General features: G+C 33.6%; 2 protein-coding genes across 8 annotated transcripts in view; one reads left to right on the forward strand and one right to left on the reverse strand.

Moving 5' to 3' along the window:
• The window catches only part of LOC131941786 (HEAT repeat-containing protein 5B), a 29,625-nt gene extending 21,283 nt beyond the window's left edge, over window positions 1–8,342 (reverse strand). For both annotated transcript variants that reach the window (XM_059301295.1, XM_059301294.1), the window contains exons 1-2: window positions 8,170–8,342; window positions 5,776–5,920 (exon numbers count right to left, since the gene is read on the reverse strand). In XM_059301295.1, the coding sequence (XP_059157278.1) occupies window positions 5,776–5,901 (126 nt within the window). In that variant the 5' untranslated portion in view covers window positions 5,902–5,920; window positions 8,170–8,342. The remainder of the gene's footprint in view (window positions 1–5,775; window positions 5,921–8,169) is intronic.
• An 869-nt stretch (window positions 8,343–9,211) lies between these two features.
• On the forward strand, window positions 9,212–14,112 carry LOC131941789 (uncharacterized). Of its 6 annotated transcripts, none has more exons than XM_059301301.1 (3): window positions 9,212–9,286; window positions 12,336–12,464; window positions 13,130–14,112. In XM_059301301.1, exons 2-3 carry the CDS (start codon window positions 12,365–12,367, stop codon window positions 13,426–13,428), a joined length of 399 nt encoding a protein of 132 aa, XP_059157284.1. In that variant the 5' UTR covers window positions 9,212–9,286; window positions 12,336–12,364; the 3' UTR covers window positions 13,429–14,112. The 6 variants fall into 6 exon arrangements, 5 of the variants coding, with proteins under 5 accessions (XP_059157284.1, XP_059157285.1, XP_059157281.1 ...); XM_059301302.1 differs by having other exon boundaries at window positions 9,216–9,262; XR_009386678.1 differs by having other exon boundaries at window positions 9,273–9,407; window positions 12,336–12,486.
• Window positions 14,113–14,413: the final 301 nt, after the last annotated feature.

The raw sequence follows: 14,413 nt of genomic DNA on the forward strand, positions 1-14,413 counted from the left end.
TTACTTATTTTAAAAAGTTGATCTAGAAACGAAAGCCCACAGTGATAAGCATCTCGACTAGCCCTGGCGTGTATGAGACGATAAGTTCAGTCTACCCTAGATTCTTGCATTATGAATCATTAAAGGTTAGATTCGGTGCTTAGTTTTCTCTAGCTGGGGTGGATGTATGCATGTGTTCTAATCAAACTAGAACTTTACTCCAGTATAACACAGCTACTAAATTCTCACCATTAAGCGGGGACTGGAGGTATGTGAGTGTGGGTGGGCGGGGGAGAAATGCAGAGTGATAGCATTTAACATATGCTGTCGTGGCTTTGGAATTTCCGTTAATGGAAAAAAAAATCTCTCACTTTTGATACGTAAAACTTAGTACAAGACCAGGCCAGAGTGTTTTAACAAACAAAACTGGTGAGAGAATATCAAAACTGGTGAGAGAATATCAAAACTCGTGAGAGAATATCAAAACTCGTGAGAGAATATCAAAACTGGTGAGAGAATATCAAAACTGGTGAGAGAAAATCAAAACTCGTGAGAGAATATAAAAAATGGTGAGAGAAAATCAAAACTCGTGAGAGAATATCAAAACTGGTGAGAGAAAATCAAAACTCGTGAGAGAATATCAAAACTGGTGAGAGAATATCAAAACTGGTGAGAGAATATCAAAACTGGTGAGAGAATATCAAAACTGGTGAGAGAATATCAAAACTGGTGAGAGAATATCAAAACTGGTGAGAGAATATCAAAACTGGTGAGAGAATATCAAAACTGGTGAGAGAAAATCAAAACTGGTGAGAGAATATCAAAACTGGTGAGAGAATATCAAAACTGGTGAGAGAAAATCAAAACTGGTGAGAGAATATCAAAACTCGTGAGAGAATATCAAAACTGGTGAGAGAATATCAAAACTGGTGAGAGAATATCAAAACTGGTGAGAGAATATCAAAACTGGTGAGAGAATATCAAAACTGGTGAGAGAAAATCAAAACTGGTGAGAGAATATCAAAACTCGTGAGAGAATATCAAAATTGGTGAGAGAATATCAAAACTGGTGAGAGAATATCAAAACTGGTGAGAGAATATCAAAACTCGTGAGAGAATATCAAAACTGGTGAGAGAATATCAAAACTCGTGAGAGAATATCAAAACTGGTGAGAGAATATCAAAACTGGTGAGAGAATATCAAAACTGGTGAGAGAATATCAAAACTGGTGAGAGAATATCAAAACTCGTGAGAGAATATCAAAACTGGTGAGAGAATATCAAAACTGGTGAGAGAATATCAAAACTCGTGAGAGAATATCAAAACAGCTGAGCAGAGGGGCGTAGCTCAGCCAGTAAGCAACAACAACACACACAAACTAGGAAAAAATTCGGCGCCTGTTGCCAGCAAGTAGATCTAGGCTTCTGCAAGAAGGTTGCATAGGTGGTGATGATTGATAGATGATGGCGTGTGTTTACACGCATATGGCAGTGTCTACAACAAACAGACTGAGCACTTCATGTGGTAGAACCATCATGATTTGCTTGCTGGTGGTGGCATGTAGTTAGTGGCACCTGTGCTCTTTGTATGCTGATGGTGGCATATACTGTCTTATTAACACCACTACAACTTGTATGCTGACAGTAGGATAATAGTCAACATCATTACTATATGTATGGTGAGGGTGGCATTAACAGTCAAGTTAATACCACAACTATTTGTATGCTCATGGTGGCATATACAGTCAAGTTAATAGACTAAAATGTATGCTTCTGTTGCCTGTAAGTTAAGTTTTGAAACATCACAATTTAGATGGCACTATCTGGTGTTAGGTCATAAACCCCCTGTGATATAAACCCCCTGGACAAAAACCCCTCAACTGAGGTTTATATAACAAAAAACTATAGATGATGAGAACCAAAATTAATAATCAAAACAAAACAAACATTAGAAAAAACAGTGTTTTATTATAACTTTAAAAAGAGAGATTTTGAGGGATGCCTCGCAAATACTTAATAATGGCACGCCTTCAAATGAGTTGTTTGACTTTGCCTTATGGTCTTCAGCACGTGTGTGCATGTTGTGTTTCACATATCAATTGGAAATAGGTTGTCTCCAAAGTCAACGTTGTGGTCTGCCAATATAGTAGTCCTCGAAACAGTCTGTAATTGGCATTGCTTCTTGGGGGAAAATTTCCGATAATTTATTAAAGGCATAACTAATCTGTTCATGGCCACACAAAACACAGGTAGCATTCTGAGCTTGAGAGCAAATTTGCTATCAAGTATGGAACGTTGTTAAAGACCAGAGTCCTGAATTTTTCTGTATGTTTTGGCTAAGATGGAAAAAGAAAGCATCCTTTTATCTCACAGTCTGGAAATACCCTTTCAACACTTTTTATCACAGCCATTTCAAAGTCAATCATAATAGAAATAGGTTGCAGATTTGTATTCATGACCGTTAGTTGCTGTAAAAGTTCTGTTTATGTTTCATGTTTTGTTTTGAAGTAAAGCATAAACACATGGAACAGTCCCTCCATTGACCAATGAATGAACTATGTACAGTTGTGAAACAATGCAGGAGCTGTTTTGAATGTACCACCCATAAAGCAGTGCTGATTAACCTCCAATAACCTAAGGTTGTCCTTAGTTCCAAACAAAAACATACTTTTGACTCGGTATCAGAATCGTTAGTCGTTAAAAATTACATTAATTTAATTTCGCTTTTCTTGGTTCTCATCATCGTTATTATTTCCGTATATAAATCTCAGTCGGGGGTTATTATCCAGGGGGGGGGGGGGGGTTTATGTCGCTGGGGGTTTTTGTCCAGGGGGGGTTTTTGACCGAGAGCCGCACTATCTACAGGTTATGCTCATATCACTAGCCCTAATTGAAATCAATAGAAATTCATTAGGCTATCAAATACAAACAGAGTAGGGACTAGGTCAATCAAGCACAAATTTAGGTATGATGTGCCCAGGTGTTCTTTACCTAAAGTACCAGAAATGTGAAGTCAAAGGTCACACATTGAAAGAAACAAGCGCACACTGTAAGCATTCATCTTTCATACACAGAATTTGGCCTATTTCAGTTAGATTCAAACTTAGCAACTGTTGTTTTGCAAAACATTTAGATCTATATATACAAAAATGAAAGTATGAGGGTTTGGTTGTCCATTATGCATTATCCTTAAAAATTTCAATTTCACAGGGGTGGCGCCCACTGGTTTTCCCCTGATAGCAATGGAGGATGTGTTTTTTTTAAACAGTATGATAGGCAATGGATAAGATGGGGCATTGGTAGCTGAAGCCACTCTAGACTACTTGTCTTATGCAACAGCTGGAGCACTTCTAGACTATTTGTCTCATACACCCCATACAGCAGCTGGAGCACCTCTAGAATATTTGTCTCATACACCCCATACAGCAGCTGGAGCACCTCTAGAATATTTGTCTCATACACCCCATACAGCAGCTGGAGCACCTCTAGAATATTTGTCTCATACACCCCATACAGCAGCTGGAGCACCTCTAGACTATTTGTCTCATACACCCCATAAAACAGCTGGAGCACCTCTAGACTATTTGTCTCATACACCCCATACAGCAGCTGGAGCACCTCTAGAATATTTGTCTCATACAACAGCTGGAGCACCTCTAGAATATTTGTCTCATACAACAGCTGGAGCACCTCTAGAATATTTGTCTCATACAACAGCTGGAGCACTTCTAGACTATTTGTCTCAAACACCCCACACAGTAGCTGGAGCATCTCTAGAATATTTGTCTCATACACCCCATACAGCAGCTGGAGCACCTCTAGAATATTTGTCTCATACAACAGCTGGAGCACTTCTACACTATTTGTCTCAAACACCCCACACAGTAGCTGGAGCATCTCTAGAATATTTGTCTCATACACCCCATAAAACAGCTGGAGCACCTCTAGACTATTTGTCTCATACACCCCATACAGCAGCTGGAGCACCTCTAGAATATTTGTCTCATACAACAGCTGGAGCACTTCTACACTATTTGTCTCAAACACCCCACACAGTAGCTGGAGCATCTCTAGAATATTTGTCTCATACACCCCATACAACAGCTGGAGCACCTCTAGACTATTTGTCTCATACACCCCATACAGCAGCTGGAGCACCTCTAGAATATTTGTCTCATACAACAGCTGGAGCACCTCTAGAATATTTGTCTCATACAACAGCTGGAGCACTTCTACACTATTTGTCTCAAACACCCCACACAGTAGCTGGAGCATCTCTAGAATATTTGTCTCATACATCTGTTTTTGTTGCTGCCTTTGATCAAGGAATGTTCAGCAACCTTCACAATATGATTCATAAAACCAAACTCTCCTGAGAAATCATTTGTCAACCAAGTGCATCTCTTAAACAAACAAACATGAATTCTGCATATCTTCAATCTAGCACAAGGCAGGTTAGCATTCTAAAAATACATCTAACAATTCTCAATGGAGTTTTGCCTTAGCCTGTAGTTGTTTTTTTAAAATGTTATTTGCTTTGAATATTGAAAACAAAAAGGAAAAGTGGTATATGCTTGGTTGAAGTTATAACTGGTCTGAAAATTTTTACAGTACTAATGGTAAATGGCAAGTAATTAAAACACCTGGTGTGTACAGATAATTTTTAACCATCAAAAATGGGTTAGTATAGTAAAGAAAAGTTAGTCAAAAAATAAAACAAATTAAAAATGTTCACAATCAGCCTACAAATGCATTAAATTTAATTTATAATAACTATTTTAATTTTACAAAAAAATAAAAGTGTTGGTCACAAAATGTATCAAAAAGATTTCAGAAGCATCTCTTATTTTTACTATTACTATCGAAAAGTACTGGTTTTTATTTTCTTTGTTTAGTAATTTAAAAGATTTTAAATAATACTTGATTTATTGTTACCTTTTTATAAAGCGAGATTGTTTAAGTAAAAATTTATTCTTTTGATTGGGTACATTTTGATTCAGTCAACACCCACCATGACTGAAAAAATAATTATTTCTCTAAAGCTTTTTTAAGGAACATCCGCATATCTGCTTCCACTATAAAAAAAAAATTGGTGCGAACATTTTGAGGTCTTCAATTTTGTGGTTTTAACAACCCACAATTTGAAAATTCAAATAAATCAGTTTGAAGTTCTGCAGTTTAAATTTTTAGCTGAGTACATATGGTAGAAGATTATGAATTCATTCTTATTGGCCTTAAAATATACTTTATGAATGGTGGAGATTCTACAAACAGGTTAATTTTTCAAGATGGCCGTCATCATAGGTACCAAGATTTTCCCAATCAATTTTTTTAATGGAGAAACATGCATATTACCTTAAAAAAAACTGTAGAGAAAAAATTGTTTGCTCTCAAGTATTACAATTTTTTTAAAACCAAGAACCTATCCCCTTAAATCACAATCATTAACTCTAAACAAGAATTATCTGCCTTTTATCTGTGTTCAGCTTTCAGATGAGAAAGCAATTCTGAATCACTACTTCTTAATCTTGTCTAAAAAATTTTTAATGAATACCGTAATCTTTACATAAAATTTTAATAACTAGTTTAATAACTTCTAATTAAAGTGAAAAGTGTACTATCTTGTGTTGTCGTTGGAAATGAAAGATCTATTTACAAACAATATTTTCATAGTCATCCTCTTGCTGAAGGCAAGACGACACAGCCAGGAAATTATGTCTACATTTAAAATGGTCTGTACATGCCAAAAGAAAATATTTACTTTAAAGACTGAAATGATAACACTAAATACTTTACCTTCTGTGATGCAGCCAACACCTTATCCAAAAATCTCAGCCATTCAAATACGAATACAGGCCTTTTAGATTCAGATATCCTTTTTAATGCTTCTTCATTAAGCAAGAGACTGTGTGCTAATTCCATTGCTGATTGTTATATCCACCTAAAAACAATTTTTAAACATTACATTCTTTTTTAAAAACACTAAAAATATAAATAATAATAGCAATAAAATTTTTAAAAAGAATATCATATAATTTTAACAGCATAACCTATGTTTTGTTGTTGTGATTTTAAAAAATTCAAACACAATAAACTGTACAGTACAAAATTTTGTAACTGAAAAAACCAAACTGTAGTAATTACTCAAACAGTTATAAGTTATTAGCATATTGTAATCCCATAATAAAGTGGTGAAGCAGGCCAGAGTTACAGGGATGGATGGATGTAATCGACTATTTCAAGATTTTTCTAACCCTTTGAAAAATGGACCAAACCAATTTACACCTGCTTCCTCCATCAAAACTCTACTTCTTTCCTTCTTTTTACAGCTCCCAGAAATACGAGCATACCTCTAGAAGCAGAGATGTGAAAATATTATATGGCCAATGTACTTTCAATAGATGCCTTAAAGACCTGTTTCTGAAGCATCTTTGCTGCTGTGTGAGTTACCCTGTAAGTCTCTGAGCCATACTACAGCGTCAGACTTTATATTTGTGTCAAAGCTTCAGAGTTCAGTGTCTCTTGACATTTAAATTCCACACTGGCAAGTTAAAAACATTTCTTGCCTTGTTGATGTCAGTATCTTTCAGTTTGTCTTATAATGCAGTCAACAAGAAATAAAAATATCAATGCTGAAAGCAAACACTTTTATCTCACTCCTGTTTATACTTCAAAGGGTTTGGATAATTTTTATTGTGTATAACTTGAATTCTGAGTTGATGTATAGTTGTTGGATAAGTGGGCTAAACTTATCTGGGACTCCATACTACAGCCCTGTCTACACTTTAAAATCTACAAAAGTACATATAGTTAAGCTCTCCATTCTTGCTTCTCCTAAATGATAATGTACAGGGATGGTCTTCTATAATCAAGCTTGCTCCTAGGTCTATAGCCCAAAGATTCCTTGAGTCAATCTATAAAGTATGATTGTGCCTATGACTTTTGTTGTTCTGATAACAAAAAGCTACAACACAGCCTTGGCTGCTGACCACTGACTTGCAACTTTAAAAAAACTTAAAATTGAATTAATAATATAATACTTAAAATTGCTCCAAAGATCTGACATTAAAAATCTGACTAAACCGATTTGGACCAGCTAAATACTGTCCATTTAATCAGTAGGATTAACTAGCATTATTCATATGAGATGTTTTCACTATTGTTTTGAGTTTATATTTAACTCAATGCAACAAGCCCGCCGGTTGGTTCAGCCCTTGGCGGGGGAAGTTCTAACCGGGATTCAAAGGGATGACTCGATATCCAAAATTAACTCTATGGCATCAATATGATAACTTAAGAGGGTACAGACTAGGATCATTTTAACATTTTTTGTTAATATGGGCTAGATCCACATATAATTGTGTCTTTAGAGTTTAACTGAGCAGCTTTACACATTAGTCATTACAATGTTAAAAATATTATAACAAAAATTAAAAATGGGCAAATTTAAAATTTTAAGAACATCATTTGTTAAGAATATTTTAATTATAAAACTGACAACTCTTAATTTAAATTGACAGAAAATTAGTAACAAATAGTAGATCTAAATATTATTAATAGTCATGAATCTATGCACATTTTTAAACATTGGCCTATAAAAAGTAATATGGTGCCAAATATAAATGATGGTTTACGAATGTCGTATGTCATGGTTTTACAGTTTTACTGGGTTTTTTTACTTCTGGACCATTCCGTAATATCTAATAATATCCGACTCTATATTCTATATCGTGATATTACAAGACTAGATAAATTCTATCTAGATCTCTATCTACTATCTTAGTATTTACTAGATCTAGACTAGTAACTAGCTAATAGATTTAGATTCTAATCTAGATCTAGATCTAGATCTAGTTATTAAAAGTACTACTCTATCTGCCCTATCTGGCATCTAGGCTGCGGCATCTAGGATTCTAACTAGAAATCTAGAATCTAGAACTAGGCTACTGGATCTAGACTTTTGATCTACTAAACTTAACTAAATTAACAAGATCTAGTCTAGGTAACTAAGCAAGATCTAGCTCTACTGTCAATGTATATTGTATGTTGAGGACAACAGACTCACAGAGCAAAACAGTGACAAGACCAGTAAACTGAAGAGTGAGTGACCTAAAAAAAACTGCAAAAAATAATTAAAAAAAGGTTCGATGGATTATCGCTTTATTAACTTATGTAGATCTACAAACTTACTAAGACATTTACTGAAATGTATATTTACTCTCAGTTGTCTAACTCAATCCAAGTTATATCGGGAAAAATGTAGGTAGACTAGGTGCACTATTAAATAGTCTACAACACAAGTCAGAGTTCTATCCTTTTATTTTTTTTATCAACTACACAGCTCACACCCAGATGATACATTACCATTGGCCAGGATTTCGCAAAACTGTATGCTATATGGAATTTAAATAGATCTAGTTAAGCGGCTTAGAATCTAGACATCTAGATCTATATCTAAAAATCTAAAGCTTACTAAAATTGTGTAACATATTTTTGTTGTAGGTTTAAATGTTTTTCAAATTCCAGCTTAAATTATATTCAAATCTAGATCTATAGCTACCACGTACATTTTTAAAAGAAATTACAAATCTAATGCAAAAATAAGAGAATAGTTTATGACCCCCAGTAAGTTGACTTTCAGTGGTATGAATAACACAATAATACAAAATAAAAAGGAAAAATAAAAACCTAACGCTCAAATAAATTAATAATAGATAGATTCTAGACCCTACGTAGATGTATGTAGTTGTAAAAAGCCCGCATTAAAATTTAAAAGTTCAATAAATATTCTTTAGTAAATGAACACCAAAATAAATCAATATTTATGAATCTTTTAATAGCAGCTTTAAAAATAAACTCAAAGAATATTTTATAATAATATTGACTCGAATAGTGTTATATTATATAAAGCCTAGTGGTTATAGACATACAAATAAGACTATATAATTATCATCTCCGTGGAGCACGACAGGGACACAACCACACCTCCCCATTGTAGCCTACTCGGTTATGTATCGTACATTTATTTTATTTTTATGGGCGAATAAGAGACTACAAGTGCTACCAGTGTAATGAAATCTTGGTATAAAAATGAAATACCCCACTCAATAAACAGCAAATTTACAGTTGTTAATGTTATCCATTACTTTACCCAAATAATATCTTACTGATATACTTTGGGGGGGGGGGGGGGGGGGGGGGGGGAATGAAGAATGTTAGAGAATGTTTGGTGTAGTCCAGATTCCAGATGGCGTGCTCAAATTTTAATAATCCGAGTGTTATGGTAACGCGTAGTTCCGGCAAGAAAGTGTGTTTTCAGAAAAAATGTCTGAAATGTGTGTTTAAGTTAGTTTAAGAGTATACTCATACTGTTAATGTTAAGCCTAACGTCTAGCTCAAACTTGAAATATTAATAGAACAGCTGAGAGGTATTGATTGCATTGGATTATTGATAATTTAAATCAAACAAACTCATAGACTGTCATAGACTCATAGACTCTAGCCGACTCTAGGGCTGTAGGCCATAGCCATAAGTCATAAGTCAAATAAAAAAAAAACCCGTCTCTCTGGGCGGCGACAGTTTCTCAGTTTGATTCATCAAACTTTAATGATAAACTTTGATGTCAGTGAGTTAAGCCTAGAGCACAGTGACTGTGAGTGACAGTATCACCAACTCTCCCCAGTTGAGTAAGTCTCAGTTGACTCAGTCTAACGGTAATCTATCGTTTTAGGTACGTAAAATCGCCCGCGACTAGTAATGTGAAAAACAGGTGACTCCTTACATTTTAATAATTATTTCACATTTTGAGGAGGATTTATGTTTTGAAAAATACAAAAATGTTTCCTTGTTTCATTTATGTACCTGTTTCTAAACAACTGAATTAAAACTTTTCAGTAATAAATGAACACCAGCGATGTTTCCAACAGATGCAACCATGCTCATTTACTATAGCAGCCATCTTGTTAAAGTTTTATTTTTATAGACTTATAGCGCAAGATTCAGGCGGAAGTCACTCTATTTTACAAATGGCTGCTGTTTATATAGCAAATCTTGCTTGCAGACACTGCTGTTTAAAGTTAATTTCGGGCCTATATTGATATATTTAGCCATTGATTTAGGTTTATTATTCATTTATCTATAATATTTGACACAAACATATCACAATATACTTCTATTACAGCCTTGACAATGAGGTAACTTTTTCGTACATTAATAGCCGCGGGCGATTTTACGTACCCAAAACGATAGATTACCAGTCTAACTTTTTAGCGCAATTTCCATTCTGGAGAATGGAGGCGAGCGAGTTGACGAGATTCCTTCCATAATGTTGTTGATATGGAATAAAAACGTGCATTTTAGATTTAGACCGTAAAAAAAAATAAAAAATAAAAACTTAAGCCTAAAATTAATTTAGAAATTTTATATTTTTAGAATAAATGCTATAAAAGTTGCAAATCCAGAGAACTTGAAAATAATTTGTTGAGTTTAAGGCTACATTTCTATTTATTTTCATCAAGCCTAAGTTATAACCGGATGTTTCACTTTCGTAAGACAAATATTGATTGGCTGTACAGTAACTTAGTGATCGATAACTATTTGTTTACAAAACTTTGCAGATCAAGTTTTTAAATGACAATGCAAATTTTAAAAACCCATGACCTAGTTTTCTATTTTTAGCTTACAATGTGTACAATAAAATCAATGGCGGCCTATCCAATAGCAGGATGCCATTGTTTATGTCGCCATTACACGTGAAAACCAAATTGTTTTTGCTTTTTTTTAAATTTTTATTTAGTTACCGAAAATATTATAAACATCAAATACGTTCAATCTTTAGAAAAGTCCAAAAAAAAACAGACAGACAGGATTTTATAACCATATTAATTGTAACTACGCCGTGCCTGATTTTTAAACTAATTTATACACCTCTCAAATACCTTTGAGAGTTTTCTCGCTCGTGTCCATTGCGTTTATTAACCCGTCATTTCTGGATGTATGAATGAATGGATGGATGGATGGATGTGTGTCCGCAGCTTTAAGTCGTAGATCTATCTCCTCCTCAACGAAGCAATATCGATGACTAGTTCCAAAAGCAATTATGTTAAGCAAGTTACGAGGATGAACATAGGCCATAAAAATTCCGGGTTTCTTTCATGGATTTCCCGGAAAAGCCAAAAAACCTCGAAAAAAAACAGTTTTTGACCCATATCTCGGCAACCAGACAACTTAGCGACTTGAAACATGTACCAATCGATTCCTGCCATAATTTAGAACAATATTGCTGAAGAAAGTTTTCAAAAATATCCTTTCTTTCGGTCACAAAATTTTTTTTGAATTAATTAAAATTTGGACCGAATTAGTAGGCATTTTATGCAACCACACCACACGCGCCATCACGTTCAATGGCTGCGACGTCACGTTCGGTAGCTGGGCGCGCAATGGTTTTTAGTCATGTTACTCTATTGTAAATAAAACATGTAAAATACTGAAATTTTTTTTAATAAAAAACGTTTTAATAACTAACCAATGGTTTTACTAACCCTGCTCTTGATTTACGCTACGACAGAGCTATTTTTAGATAACACAAGGAAATTGCGCTAAAATTGTCACTAGACTTTTTTTAATTACTTGTTTTACTAAATTGTTTACTAAATCTAGTTAGTTGAAAAAATCATCAAAATGTATACAGTGAGATGAGTACAGTATTCTAGTAGAGTAGTCTTAAAACTATTAAACTTAAAAGTTATAGAGCTAGATCTAGTTATTTCTAGTAAGTAGGGAGTGACAATGTCACTGTGAGAATAGGGCATAGGGAAGATACCTAGGACCTAGGACGACCTAGGTCAGTCTACTTCTCTTTAAAACTTTATTCCCCTTTTAACTTTTAACATACATTTAGTAAAAGTGATTTAGTTACAATTTAGTATATTTAGATCTAGATCTAGAACCATTTGCAGCAAGTTTTTCTTATACCAAAAGCGCACAGTAATTTTTCAACCATGGAAGTTTAAAATTATTTAATCAGCTAGCTAAAACCAAAACTGTATTACTAGACCAGCTGAACTTGTGTTCAAAATTTGTAAAAAAAATAATAATTGAAGATTAGTATGCAGAGGTAACAGAAACAGGTGAATTCTACTTCACTTGCCCCATGGATATTGTTGATATAAAAGTCTTTCTTTTTGAATCCCACACACAAAGAAGGCAGCTTTGTTGTCCATTACTAAATTAACTTTATTACACCACATGACCTAGTAATTCCAACTATGAAAAATGTACAATTGCAAAAGTGTACTGTGTAGCTGAAATTGTGTTAACTAGCAGTATAATTGTGCACTATTTCCTCTATCAACAGGCAAAAATGAGCTTAAAGTGAGAAATTGGATGGTGCCCTTGAGAGGGCTAATGGGTTGTGGTTCATCAAGTGTATATTCTGGGACAAGGGGAATGCCACATCATCCAAACAGGAACATCCGCATTAATAGTAGTGTGACAGTGTTGTAAAAGTGATTATGTGATAGTTCTTGCTTTTGTTAAAGCTTTCTTGTCTGCATAAAGTACTTTTAGACTGAAATAGTGATAGTTGTGTAAGCAATGTTTAGTGAAACTTAATGCTACATTTTAAAAGCTTTCATCCCTTCTGCATTTTATTCCCATTCAGTGTTTTTTTCAGACATCTTTTGTGTGTGTGTGGGGGGGGGGGGGGGGGGGGTAAAAGTCACCATAGGGAAATTTTTAACTAAACTGTGAAATTAAATTTCAGTGTGAGGGAGTGGGGGTGTCTATGTGGGGGTGGGAGTATTAGAGAGATCAAAGAGATGCCTGAAAGAAAGTCTGTTCACATTTATAATTCAATTCAGTTTTGCTGAGTATTTTGTTTTTCTATCTTTTTTTGCTGAACAAATTTAAATTTGAGCCAATACCATAAGGGATATAATAATAAAAAATTAAATTCCATTTCAATTTGTATTAGTTTGATTAATTTTAAACTATTATTTTCATATAATTTTAAATATATCAACCTTATAATTAAAGACCTATTGTCTTTATTCATAAAACAATTAGTTTTGGAATATCTCAGGAAACTTATTGCTATATATAAAATAAAGCATATGTTCCTAATGATTGAGATCATGTATTTATCTACAGTTATTGAAGCCACAAGTATTCTGGATTATGAAGATACAGATACAATCAGCTCACGCCGTCAAACCCCAGTCATGCCTTGGCAAAGTCAGATTGTAACTGTGAGCTCAAGTCTACCCCAGCATAAGCAGAGCGTGACTGGCAACACCATAACTGAAACACTACAGCTAGAAGAAGCTGCTGATGTATCACCATCTGATAGACCTGTATCACCTGTTCCCAATCATTCAAAAATACTTCACAGAACATACACAACTGTTCAAATCCTAGAAAAAGAAGAGATCCCATTGGTTGTACATTAAGATTATCAAAATTATGTTAACATTTTATGCTTGTTAAATGATACATTTTTAGTTTAATTTATAAGTTAAAATATGCCTCCCATTTTGTTAATTCTTTATTACAGCACTGGAAAAAGTATCATTTATTACAATGCAAAACTAAAAATAAATTTAGGTAATTTTTGATTTAGCAAGATTCTAACTAGATTCAGTAATCCTCTAAACTAATCATGTATAACTATTTAAATTTTTTTTTCAAAATTTACATACCATGTGTTATTTTATCGCATTAGATCTAAATTGTTGTTTGATCTAAAACTCTTTCTTCTCTGGGTATAGACACTTAAATATTAAAGATATTAATAATATTTTATAATTCTATTGAATTCTACTTGTTAAGTCTCATGCTAGTAAACATAACATTGGTTGGTGTTTCTCATCACAAAGTAATTTTAAAAAAAAATTAATCTTTAAAATATAATAACTTCAACAAAATAATAAAAGTTAATTAAATTAATTTCTGCATTTAATAAAATCCTTCTTAATTTGCTGTTTACAAATATTAACCATAAACTTGAAATAGATTTGTATAGCAGCATTGAATCAGAACTATGTGTTGCCCATATATGAAAAATATGCTCTTTATAACAATTAATAATCTTATAAGAGCTGGTCAATGACTTCATGAGGTTTTTTGCTGATTTTCTTGTCTATTGGTGTCTCAATTTCTTTACCCCACTCTAACAGTCATGGGATATTGCTGCTAAAGTCTGAACTTCCCAAAGTGTGTGAAGTCTTTAATATTTAAATGCTAATTTCACTAATTTAAAAAAAAAGAAAATGTCAAACAGTTAATACTTTTGAATGTGTTCAACAATCATTATGCATTTAAAATGCCACAAATAGAATAGCCTTATTTAATTACTTAAACTATTGTTAAAGTAATTTATATCTATTTAATATTATTACTGTTGAATTTATGTTTAAATATATTTTTCACTGCCAG

Source organism: Physella acuta, unplaced genomic scaffold, assembly GCF_028476545.2.
Source record: "Physella acuta isolate Inbredline_101_S28 unplaced genomic scaffold, ASM2847654v3 ptg000373l, whole genome shotgun sequence".
In the NCBI taxonomy this organism is placed as follows: domain Eukaryota; kingdom Metazoa; phylum Mollusca; class Gastropoda; family Physidae; genus Physella; species Physella acuta.